Below are 13,210 nucleotides of genomic sequence, written 5' to 3'. Positions count from 1 at the left end.
AAAGGCATAAAGGCCAAAAATAATTCTTTGAACATAATATGAAATATCTGTTTATATATGTCAGTTTACTCAGTGATAGAAAAGAAGTTTCTTAATGAAAAACGTTGGGAACTGCTGTGTTAACTGGTCTCAGTTTAATACTGACGTCTCTGTGTGATCAGAGTGAAGATGTTTCTATTGTTATACTTAATGTCGGAATCCCCTTGAAATCAATGAAACGAGGTGGTGGAAACACTATCACTTTTGTCCACAAGGGGCCTCCAGAATCAACAAAAATACTACTAATATCACAATGTAATAATACTAAAAGTAAAAGTTCTACATTCAAAATCTATTTAACAGTACAAAATATTAACAGGAAAATGTACTCAAAGTAAAAAAAGTACTTGTTCTGCAAAAAATGCGAGAGGCGTGGGGCTAGTTTATTATAGCGTTTACAGTTTAGTCCCAACATAGGGATCAGGCCCACGCCAAAGAGTCACAAGATAAAAGATAAATCTGAGGCATCATGAGAAGATTAATTAAGGAGAAAGAAAAAAAAAAACAATGTTCTGCTACCTAAAATTGTATCAATTTATTTGTATTTTGGTCTTATCTTTGCTTTTATTGTGAAATATTGGCTAATATGACCTTTCTGAGCCTCAAACAGTAACTTATTGAAACAATTTGAGACATTTAGAAAGGAAATCTCTCTTTGGTGGAGCTGCTAACAATTGAATATAATATTACAGTTTATAAGTTTATCATTTTTAGAGGAAATCTTTTCATTTGAAGGAGCTAGTAGCTTCAGCTGTCAATGTAATGGAGTAAAAGTATTATAAAATGGAAATACTCCAGTCAAGAAGTACCTCATTGTACTTAAGTACTTGAGTAGTAACTTTCCACCCTGGTGCTGAGGCATTCAGGGGACCGAGGTGGGGTTAGTGGTCCTATGTTGAGCGTTGTGTTAATCCATCCGGGCTTAAGTTTGCCGCCAGATGCCCGGCCCCCCTTGCAACCGATGAGGGATCCTAATGGAGCTCACCTCTCTTCCTTGTGTTTTGTGGACTGCGCAGCCGCCATATTAGAGAGGTCGAGATCTGCTACTTAATAGTACTGAGTTATTAGGACTTTACAACAAAATGGACTGTAACTCGCTTAATTCTGGACCAATTTTCATTAAATTTGGTTTGTTATAAACGTTAGAGATTGGACATGATACTTGTTACTTGTAGGAATTAATTCAGCGACCGGGGACTGGATCTAATCACATGTTGGGCAACAAATTACTTTCTAACAGGAAACTGGCAAGAAAAGCTGTGTGGAAAATAATTCACCTGTTGAATTTATCCTGTAGACCAATTTCACATTTGGCTTTATAATAATAAAATAGATATTTGTTTTTAGATTTGTCGCGATTGTGTGCGACACGTGTTTGGCTAGTGGTAACACTTCCTGCCGTACCAAAAACATACCGAACCGAACCGTTACAACGCTGCTTTGCCACCATTTTGCCAGCAGTTGGTTGACAGCTCTGCAGGAGAAGTGTCAGATATCGTAGCCGTAAGAAACCCCAGAGCTTGTAATTACGTTCTGTATGATTTGATAAGTTCCCCTGGGAACCTCCTCCTTCCTCGCCTCCTCTGAGACTCACTTAAACTATCGGGACAACCTTAATGATGGCCGACCTCCATCGATTTCCGGGTCACAGGCAGGAGGACGGAGGAGCGAGGACTGGGGAGGAAGCGTGATTAACAGAATGGAAAGCCTCTCTGCGGCGATGGTTGTAGAGCGACAGCGTGGTCTAACAGTGTGCAAGGACAAAGAGCCGTTGTGTTACTGTGCTGTCACGTCTCTCTCCGCCCGGCTCGCTGGCTGTTCGCCGGATCAATAAGTAGACGTCTTAGTCGAGTGAGGAACAACTAGGTTAGATGTATAGATGTGAGTCTTCAGATGTTTACACCACACAACAATGTCACATTTCCTGTTTACATCCAAAACACAACATGTTTGGGGCTTTTTATACAACATTCCTGCTCTCTGGAGTGGTCATTCGTATCCACGCCGAGCGCCCTCATCCTCAGTCGATCTCTTTTCTTCTTGAATAATCTCACGGCCAGCTGGCGTCTCCTCGCTCCCACAGTGCCAGTGGTTCAAAGCAAGGCCCCCTCGCTGCTGGTGAAGTGCGATGAAGGCCAGAGGCTCTTTATGTAAAGCCTGTTTGTTAGACAGAAAGAAAGAAAGAAAGAAAGAAAGAGGGATGAGGAGGAGAGAGATTTTGAAAGTTTTTTCCTTAGATTTTCTATAAAGATGTTTATTTTGTCTTATGAAATCAATTAATAAAGTTTGGGCCCTGTTGTGATGCCTGATATGTTTTTTCTCTTGTCACCGTTGTGTTTGGTGGAGCTCAGTGTGTAATTATTGTTGTCAGTCTGGGAGTTGGAACAGAGCAACTGAGCGAGCAGTGGAAAACTGTGATTACTGATTTATGTCCAGTCCAGCTGAAGTCCAAAAAGCAACTGCGAGCTTTTGTTCGCTCACCAGCTCGTCTGAAATCTCTCTCTCGCGGGCGGGCGGTTTGACGCATCTCGCCTCAGGTCCATTACTGTGGTCGGCTGCCTCCTCGACGAGCCCCGACTGTAGATGGTGGCAGCTGTAGATTGAAATCCTCCCTCGCAGACGTATCTGTGCATCCTGATCTCTAGCTGCAGTACGCTCTTGAACGAGGGAATCTGAATCTCTTTTACCTATGAATGGAGGAATATTTATCCTGTGGGATCGATTGATTTTTGAAGGAGCCCTGCAGTGATTTAAGATTGCTCTTAACATCAAGTTGAGGGACAGATTAAATAAAGAAAGGTCTAAACAGGAGCAGCGCAGGCCGAGATATCCTGACTTTAAATCCCTTGTATGCTGCCCTACAAAGGCAAACCGCAGTAAGTGTTTTGACTGATCAGCCAAATGCGTTTTATGTAGAACAGCAGTTATGCGCTCATTAAGTATGTATTCTCTAAGGCTTTGGCCTAAAAATCCTGACCAATTCTTTGACCTATGACCCCAAATACGCAGATACTGCACTCTGTCTTTGTATTACCATAAACAGATTACAGTAAGAGCAGCAAACCTCTGTCATCAAGTCTATTTTAGAAATGCTGCAGACGGTCACATCTACACGCATGAAGCCGATTAATGATCAAATTTAACTGCTTTTACGGTTTATGATTGTTATACTTTCTACCTTTTCTTTTAATGGGCTAATTGAAGATGAATTTCCTGTAAAAATAAGATTTGTTCTGTTATTTATGCTGCGGGAAAATCATTGTGAGCAAGTGCTTAATCAATTAATTTTATGGACTAATCGTTGCAGCTCTTGGTAAATGTAAACATGTAAATACTCCACCACTGTTATTTTAATAATCATTGCAGCATTTATTAAAGGTCCGGTCTGTAACATTTAGGAGGATTTATTGGCAGAAATAAAATATAATATTAATAGGTATGTTTTCATTAGTGTATAATCACCTGAATGTAGGAATCATTATGTTTTTGTTACCTTAAAATGACACGTTTTTATCTACTGCCTTCCATGGAGTCTGCCATGTTTCTACATTAGCCCAGAACGAACAAACCAAACTACCAGGCCACCGTAGTTTCTCCTGCACCCTTCGCACAAGTCGTTCTCATTCCTAGGTCGTCAAATACAGATGCGAGCAGTGTTCAGTTAGCTGCAATCAGCACTAAACCCTTCACACTGGTCCTTGGAAGTAAACATATTGCTCTGATGGATCAACGTAAGCTGAATCAAATCGAATGTATTTGAGTGTTTTCCGGCTGTATCTGATCAAACATCCTGCCTGTTTTGTGTTTTGTCTCCCCCCTCCCCCCCCCTCGGTCAGAGATGTGGTACTGGGTGTTCCTGTGGTGTCTCTTCTCCTCGCTCTTTGTCCACGGGGCGGTGGGGCTGCTCATGTTGGTCATGCTGCAGCGCCACAAGAGGGGCCGCCTCATCACCCTGGTGCTGGTCAGTGTGGGTTTCCTGGCCTCCCTCTCCGGAGGCGTCATCACCAGTAAGTCATCCAGTTCCTCCACTTTTTGTTTTCCCTGTTTTGTTTATGTGACACAGGAAGCTTTAACTGCGTCATGTTGTTATTGATTTAAAGCCTCGATTCAGAAAATGTGACATTTTAAGGCTCACTGCTGGTGCATTTATAAAGACATACAAGAGAAATAACAGTAATAATGGATGTATTGATTATATATTTGGCCTTTGAAGCATGACAGGACATCACATTAAGTATGAAATGTTTAGAAACCTGCAAGGATGGATTACAAAATTGGACAAAAGTGGGCAACTACCCCAGACTCTCAGGGGCCCTGAAGAAATAGTGTGTGGTAATTTAACAAGCAAACACTTCCATTATTTAATGAAACCATTAACTATTAATTATGTTAATACTTTATGCACCACTCAGTATAAACTGTTGTTTTACACACTCTGCAGTGGATGTCTGAGCATTTATCAGACACAGAGAGTCTGATAAAGACGTGCTATCAAGTTGCATTATGGGAACTGTAGGATGCAGCGTTAATGGCCCAAACTAGGGACTAAAAATGTTGGTATTTTAGCCGCTTTGCTGCATCTTTTAAAAAAATATTAACTGCATTGTCACCTGATCTCACTTAATGAGATATAAAAACTTAAGACTGCACAGTATGGTAAAAAAAAAAAACAACTATTTTGACAGATATGATTCACGATTAGTGGGAAAACAATCATGATGATGTGACTTTTATTGGGGTCTTTATATGTGGAGAATAAGATTTGTAGGTCAGGGCACCTCTGCAGCTTTACAGTACTTCATTATAATGCTGCTTTGATGGCAGCTCCTGTGATTGCATATTGCACTTGTCCATATTGTGATTTCAATAATATTGTGATTATTTGTGCAGCCTTATAAACAAATAATATTCTCTTGAAAAAGTTCTCAGATATTAAATGCTTTCTAAAGACAAGAAGTTGGACAAAGCCTAAATTAAATGGTCTCAAATGGGCATTTTGTGTTTACAAAATAAATGAATAAAGTTAGGATCAGATATTTCATGCCAGCTGTCAATAATGTTGAAGTTCAATACTATTCCCAGATTACAATAATCCAAATCCAAGATTCCTATATATGATCCATGAAAATAAATATGATTAATATGAATATTTTTCTGGTATGTGTCTGTACTTTGCTATATATTCATTCATTCATTCAACCTTAAACTGTCATTTTCAACGATGCCCAGATTAAGCAAGAAAAACATAAACAATTTAAACAAAAATGAAAAAATATAGAAGACAGACAATAAGGACACAAACATCAACATCAGTTAAAAAAACAGATTCCTAATTAAAACAGTTACATGTAAAATCATTAAGATTAATAATGAGCAAACATCTGCAAAATCACATGTTTTAATCAGAAAAATATCTTTAAATGTGTAAAAAAAAAAAAACAGCAGCAGTGCATTTGGATTGTTTTTAATTACAATTTATTTAATGGAGCATTAAAAGTCCCAAAATTATAATAATCGTGGCACAAAAGAATCAATACTGTATCCTTCATTTGTCTTTATTGCTGCTTTCTGTCTCTGTCACCTCTTATATTTGTATATCTGAATGCATTGCACATTCACAGTCTGTCCGATGCACCAGATATTATTGAGGCCTTGCTTTGTCTTTCATTAGCTTCCACTCACTGTAACAGAGTGTGATCACAGTGTTTGTAAATAGACCTCAGTCTACCCGAGCGTAGGGCAGGAGCTCTTCAGGGCTCACCGAATGAATCACTCTCCATCATCACAGATGCAAGCTGGCCCCCAAAATAGAAAGACACTTTATTATTAATGTGAAGCAATCAGGGGGAGAGCAGACTATTGACTGTGAGCACACACACCCCTCCGCGTGTACACCAACCTGGCTTCAGTCAAAGTGTGTCAGGACGGAGCGAAGGCACCGATCCCAGCCGAGCAGAAGTAAAGAAAAGGTCATGTAGTGTTAGGAAGGAAGAACATTAGTCTTTAAAGCCCCAGAGCGCTTGGTTTCAAATCATAAATACCTTCGACTAGATGAGAAAACTCTTTTGGTCAGAAACAGTTAGAAAGAAACTCATAATCATCATATTTAGAGTTTAAAGCTTTCGGATCATGTAGGTAGAGAAGTGTTGGCCTCAACCCTGCGTTATTAGATCGAGAGGAAATTAACTAGAGTATAATGATGCAACACATTGTTGGAGATTCCAGATGAAATTCCAGATGAGAACCGATTCCAAATCGTCACGAACGCCATCGAGCTTATAAACTTTTATCAATGCCAGCATGTGTGTTTGTCTGATGTGTCTGCTGGAAGCAACAAGAAGGAGAAGCTCAAACTACTATAACTCTACACTGAGTTCAGAATCAGAGATAATCAATCAGTTGCATTGAAGCTGAAAACCTGTGCAGGCTACACAAAACTGATCAGGAATTAGAGCTTTGATTGATTACTTAGATTATTTATTTATTTTAAGCAGAAATTTGGGTCGGTCTCAAAACTACATTGTGCATATAATATAGTGCAAACTGTTATTAAAACTAATCAATAACAAATTCACTCATTAATTACAGTTGCATGCATTATTAATAAAATATTAAATATATATATAATTTGTTCTGAGCCTGACCTGCAGCTTTGGGCCTGAACCCGGCGGGTCGTGTTAGGTTCAATCAGATTTCAGCAGAGAATCAGGAAGAGAATTGAACCATAAACTGACCGATTAGAATTGATAATTATTGGCATCAATCAAACCTTATCAAGCCCCGTCCCTACACGGTGCTTGTGGTTGAATAATGTCCCCCCACACACCAACACGCCGCCATCTTTTAACAAACACAACTTCTGTCTCCTGAGAAAGAAGAAGAAGAAGGATGTGTTTGTCCTCCGTGCTCCTCGTTGTGAATGTACAATCTGCGATAACGGTGACAGGCCGTGACAGACAGCTGTGTTTGTGCTCCTGCACCATCTGTTTACTCGCTGCTGATGTGTGTGTGTGTTTGTGTTTTTTTGTTTTGTCCCTCAGGCGCAGCGGTGGCGGGGGTGTACCGCGTGGCCGGGAAGGACATGGCACCGCTGGAGGCTCTGGTGTTCGGTGTGGGCCAGACCACCCTCTCTGTCGTCATATCCTTCTCACGCGTCCTGGCCACTCTGTGAGCCCCTCGACGAGCCGGAGGACGAGACGCCGAGACGAGAGAGAGGGGAATCGAGCCAGAGACATTTAGGTGCTCGCCGTGGCCGGGTTTGCGGAAGGCAGAGAGGAGGCAGAAGTTGCTCTGGACCTTTTTGGGGGGGATGTCGCCAGGAGAGAGCGCCCCCCAGTGTCTCTGCTCCGTTACTGCCACAATCACACTGCAGTTCAGAGGAAACTCAATGCAGGTCGGTTGTCTTCGTGCCGGAGAGCAGCACCAGGCGGAGACGGCGCCATCCTCAGCTTTCTGGACTTGAAAGCCATGTTTCGGGTGTTTCCAGAGTTACATCACTTCTATGTGCCAACAGCCTTCTCTGGAACATCCAGATGCCTTTGTGGCCACTGACTCTTGAAGGCTTTCTGTTGCACTTGTTGGGGAGGGAGGGTAAAATAAAACCCTGTAACGATGATCTGATGATCTCCTTTGGATGATCACAGCGTGAGAACAAAAGTTTGAGCAGTGAGAGGTGTTTTAGGGAGTGACAACCCAACAGTGTTCATCAGCAAAAACACAATTTTTCTTCAGTGTTAAACATCAGCCTCACCTCCTCGGGCTTCACGGCGCTCAAATACAGATTGTCATGATCATTCCTTTTCCTTAAAATGGTTGAAAAAGCTGCACCGTGCAACTCACGAGCAAGATGCAGCTTTGAATTTTGCACTTTGTAAATGTTGGAGATCCTCTCCCACCCTGAGAGGTGTGAAATCAGTCAGACGTGGAGGAGAAAACCAGCATCAGCGCTACGTTTGAAATATCGATTCTTCGAGTGCCAACGAAAACTCCGATCGGAGTTAAAGAAATATTTTGACACACTGGGAAATATGTTTATTTTGTGCTTTCTTGCTTGAAAGTTAGATGAGAAGAAGTCACTCGCGTCTGTACGGGACGCTACAAGGAGACAGTTAGCTTAGCTTAGCATAAAGACTGGGAACGGGGGGGAAACAGCTAGCCTTGGCTCCGTCAGACGCTAACAAAATCTGCCTCTAATGCTCAATCATTAACACATTATGACAAACAGACCTGTTGTCTAGCAATTACATTTTAAATTGCACAGTCCAGAGTTCAGAAGCAACAAAAGCAGTCTGGTTGAGGTTAGAGATCACTGATGACTATTAAATAATGCTGTAGTCACTACGAGTGGAAAACAAATTAAATATGTCACTGAACATTTTACTGATATGTTCAACATTTTTGCACCTTGCTGACATTTCCTTATGCCAGTAGAAAATGTAATTCGGTATGAAGAATGTATTTCCTGTCGCAAATTAGTTTTATGTTATGTAGTTAACGTGTTTCTAGGAGACAGGACTGCATTATGAATCTTGTTTAATCTAAAAGTGACATTTTGCACATTTTTTACAGGGGGATTTATGTACTTGCTAACTTCAGGGAGTAAAGAGCAGTTAAGAAAAGAATAATCTGCCACATAAAACATCGTAAAAACAGTGTCGTTTTCACACTTTATGTTAAACAAATGAGATATAATCAGTGGTGCAGTGGTCTCTGGAGGAATGGGTATACTCTTAACTTTGCGTGCAGATTTCTTTTTTTTTAAGCGGCACATCCAGCAAGAATAAACCGGCTGTGTCATCAGACTGCTACTTCCAGTATTTACACTACAGGGTGAGACAACTACATAATTATACATTTAGAGTGACATATTCCCAATCTTTACTACATCCTGTCATGAAAATTGGACAAAACTATGTAACGCCTTTGCCATGCTAGGAAATAAGTGGTTATACTCTCTTTACTATACCCTCCACTACACCACTGAATATAATGTGTTAATCACAGTGAGCGAGACAGAGCCAGGCTAGCTGTTTCCCTCTGGTTCCAGGCTTTGTGCTAAGCCAGGCTAACTGCATACCAGCTTCATATTTATGTATCAATACTCTCATGTAACTAACGGCAAGAGAAGAGGAAACTCAGACAGAGAAAGGCCTGGACAAGCTGTGTTATTCAGGTTTTAAAGAAAGGTGTATCGGTTGTAAAAAAGGGTTGTTTTGCTGCTTGAGAGTCAGCTCTGGCATATTTTCAGACAAACTATCCCGTGTCTGTGAGTCCTGGTGCAGATTTTCTGTATTACTATCGTCTGCACAGCATTAATTCCCCCTTGTGGAACGCCATCTCTCCCCGGAGAAGAAGGTCAGACACATTCTGCTGCTCAGACGGCCATTTTTCTATGGCTCCCTCCTTTTTTTATTTGTTTTTGTTTATTGACCCATGTTCCTTAAGTTTAAACTTTGCATATTGCACTGATATTAATCTGCCTTGTTTTAGCACAGTGCGATGAAACTAGTCTGGTGTGACCCGACCATTTTGAATATTCACAGAAATCAGTGATATCAGACGCAAAGTGTAAAAGATCGTCTGTGAGGAAATGTGCTCGAAGCTACTGTATTTACTCAGACTCAGTGTTAATCGCCGATAGTAGTAAAGAATAGAGAGATACACTGATTTCATGTGAGTTTAATGCTCATTACTTGGCCCATAAATCCTCCCAGAATTCAAACAGATTGTCTTGTGCACAGCTCTAAACCCAGGGTGAGGAGTTAGGTTGTAATGCCAAAGTATCACTCGCATTCTAGCTTTATTTATCACATTTGTCTCTTTTAATTGATATCACAGCCACGATTTATTCGTTTTTTTAGAAACATTTGCACATTGGCTCGGGTATCCAGATCTGGGAGAAGAAAAAAAACCCAATTGATATGAATTTGACAAAAAAAGTAATTAATGTTTGTGTAAAGTGTGTGTGTGTGTGTGTGTGTGTGTGTGTGGTTTCATAGCTCTAAAAGGTAAACGCTGTGTATTTATAGGAGTTATGTAATTGACACAACTCACCTTCAGTACCAGCTCAGCACACGAGGGGGCGATATTGCACAGAGATGAAGTGGCAGCAGGAGCCTGAATGCCTGAAAGATGATTGTGGATTTTAAAATGATGAAAGTGCTACAGCGATATGTTTATAATTAAACACAATCCCCCCCGCCCCTTTTTAACCACTGAATACTCTGCACATCATCCATACTACCTGTTTGAATGTTTTAGCTCTATTTCAGGGACCAAATGTGAGTTGCTACTGATGACTCACCTGCTGTCATAGCAATGATATCTCTGTGTTCGTGGGGCAGTTTCTGCATGTTTGTGTGTATGTGTGGTTCATAGGAGACATGTTGTGAGTGTTGTTGTTGTTTGGTGTTGATCTGTGCGGTTGTGCATGTGAGTAGTATAACAGGATGTTAATTTATTTTCTTTCATTAGCGGAGGGGGGGGGGTGTTCACATTCTTTAGCGGACCCCTAAAGCGTCAGAAAGGGTGAGGACCTAATTGTAAGTGACACTGTGTTCAGAGGAGCAGTTCACTGAGCAATGTCTTACATAACGTGTTGGAAAACCTTTTTATTTGATGTGTTAGAAACGACTTTTCTGCCAACGAAAAAGAAACTGCAAGAACTGGCAGACTGGACTGAAAGCTGTGCTCTTACTGTACATCCTGAGCTGTGTATAGCCGTAGTGTACAAACAGGAGTGCAACCAACAGCTGACATGAACTAACTAACCACTGGATAGTCATTTTTTAGTTACTCGCACTCACTCGAAGGTTTCACACCCAGTGCCATGATCGCCTGTGACGAATATTGTTGTTTTTCCCCACTCCAGGTTCTGTGAGCTGTGTGACCGTGTGTGTGTACTGCAATATCTTTAAGGAGCTACCCAGCAACTAATAATTCCCTCTAGACTTTTAAAGAAAAACGCCGTCGCACTGCAGCGAGATGCCCAGCTCAATAATCCTGTCTCTTTTCATAGGCTCATAACTGAAGCTGCCCCCCAGTCCACTGTCGTCCAAATGCCACATATTCTCCCCCCGGACACATACTGTGTACCCGCTGCGATTGCATGTGCAGTGCAGCTCAGATAACGTGTGAATGGACTATACGGACAATCCAACAAGAGACAATGTTGTACAAAAACCCAAAGTGGCACCTGTAGATAATGTACAATATGTTCTTTTTTTAATTTTGTACCAGCAAAACCGCTGATATTTATAAGTACTGCCTATTTATGTACAAATTGTTCTCCTGTACATACTCAACAGTCAGTTGAAATAAAACTCTTTTGCAGTATAAATGCTCAGCCGTGCCGTTTCCTGTCTTTATTGCCTTCATAGATTTTTGCGATATCATCCTGTGGCAGTGAGACTCTCGCTGTCTGCGTCAGTCTTCCTCCTTCCTGTGTCCTTGTGGTTTACCGTCACTCTCCCTCCGGTTTCTGGCTGCCTCTTTAGGGGTGAAAGAGAAGATGTTTCATTAGCTGAGGACAGGAAAATGTTCTCCCAATTTAAAAGTTGTAAAGAAAAGTCAAGATCAACATTCAGCAGAGTAATTCTTTCAGGTAAATGTTGAAAGCTCTTTAAAAGGCTGGAAAATCTGCTGTGTGGTGCAGTTTCAATCGGACCCAGTCACGATGGCGACCTCGATCGGCCTTTAAAGTGAGGACTTTATTTAAAGTTTGTCTGCTCAAAGGGTTGATAACAGCTCTGGAGCACTTGTTCAAAGTTAATTACATTTACTCAAGTATTGTACTTTCCTTGATTATTTCCATTGTATGCTGCTTTGTTACTTCTTCACCTCATTTCAAGGGAAATATTTTACTTTCTGCTCCACTACATTTATTTGACAACTATTAAAAATTTATTTTAAGAAATGCTCATATAAATCACTTCTTATGCTGTTTTATTTATTGTGAGGTATTAAATATGTATGATCCCTAATTATCTAAAAGTGTCATTAAAACTCTGACACTGTTTTATTTTCATATTCTCACAGTTACAATAAACATATTCTGACAATTTTGCTGCGCGTTCGATTATTAAAAGCAAAAACTAACTACTAAAAGTATTTAACTTTCAGAAAACTCTAGGAGTAATTTCCCCTCTTTAGAAAAGAAAAGTCCCATTTGGCACCGTTCCTGCAAACTTATTTTAACCTTCATGAATCCAAATTGGCTGTTTGACTGTAAAAACATGAAGAATCTCATTAGTGTTAGTTACTATAACTGTAAGCTGGCACCACACAACCCAGTTTGTGAATGCATTATTATTCACTGCGTCTCTGTTTCTATTGTCCTCGGGGTTCAGAGGCGTCATCTCCACCCGTGCCTCCTCTCCCCCGGTGGCACCACAGGGGCAGACGTGGATCATCGGAGGAGGGAGGATGGCTGGTGTCTGCTGTACGTCTCCTGCAGAAAACCACTTTCAGGAGACGCAAACGTGTTTTGTCTGCCGTGGGCGTGAGGAAGTTGGCTGTTTTCATTTGGTGGTAATGATACCCACCAAAAATAAAAAAAGCTTCCAGTACATGATGCCTCATCATTGTAATGACAGGGGAGGGACCTCCTAAAACATTATGATTGTGTACCCAAGACTCCATGACTGAACACAACACAATTCAGACTTCAGACACAATTGCTTATTCTAATATCTGATTTGACATTTCGTTGCTATTCCAGCCGTGTGATGTGCTTTCCTCCCACCGGCTTGAAAGGATTTTGACCGGCCAGCTACTTTTTCAAGGCTTTTTTGGACAACGAAAACCTCGGCAGAGCCAGTTGTTTATAATGTTGAGGAGGAGGAGGAGGAGGAGGAGGAGGAGGGAGGGCTATGAATAACTGTGATGGAATTTAATCAGCATGCTTGTGGTTTCGAGAGGACAAAGGTCCCGAGTTGTTATCACCTTGTTTTTTGTTATTTTATTCTTTAATGGCGGAGAACAGAGCCTGCCTCTGCACTCCTGGTTTCCACTCATCAGCCGCTATGTGGACGGTAGTTTTATAACCAATAAGAGAGAAAAAGGCTGAGCAGAGCTGATAAGAGGTCAGTGACAGGAAGTGTTTCATAAGAGGCCAGAGAATGTGGCTTTGGTATTTATGTGTTTGGTAAACTGGGAAGGGAAAAAAATGCAC

The 13,210-nt window shown here is 41.0% G+C and overlaps 1 protein-coding gene across 1 annotated transcript; it reads left to right on the top strand.

The window, feature by feature from the left end:
• Positions 1–3,875: 3,875 nt before the first annotated feature.
• Positions 3,876–11,383, top strand: tmem170b (transmembrane protein 170B; the record flags this gene model as incomplete). Its single annotated transcript, XM_035681917.1, is given in 2 exon segments — positions 3,876–4,046; positions 7,080–11,383. Coding segments are annotated over 2 exon segments (302 nt in total), but the record flags the coding sequence as incomplete, so codon positions are not given.
• Between the last annotated feature and the right edge of the window lie 1,827 nt (positions 11,384–13,210).

This window comes from Morone saxatilis, unplaced genomic scaffold (genome assembly GCF_004916995.1).
Source record: "Morone saxatilis isolate NCDOM2014 unplaced genomic scaffold, NCSU_SB_2.0 Contig9, whole genome shotgun sequence".
NCBI lineage: Eukaryota > Metazoa > Chordata > Actinopteri > Moronidae > Morone > Morone saxatilis.
The sequence above is the reverse complement of the archived record's forward strand: the minus strand, read 5'-3'. Positions and strand labels throughout refer to the sequence as shown.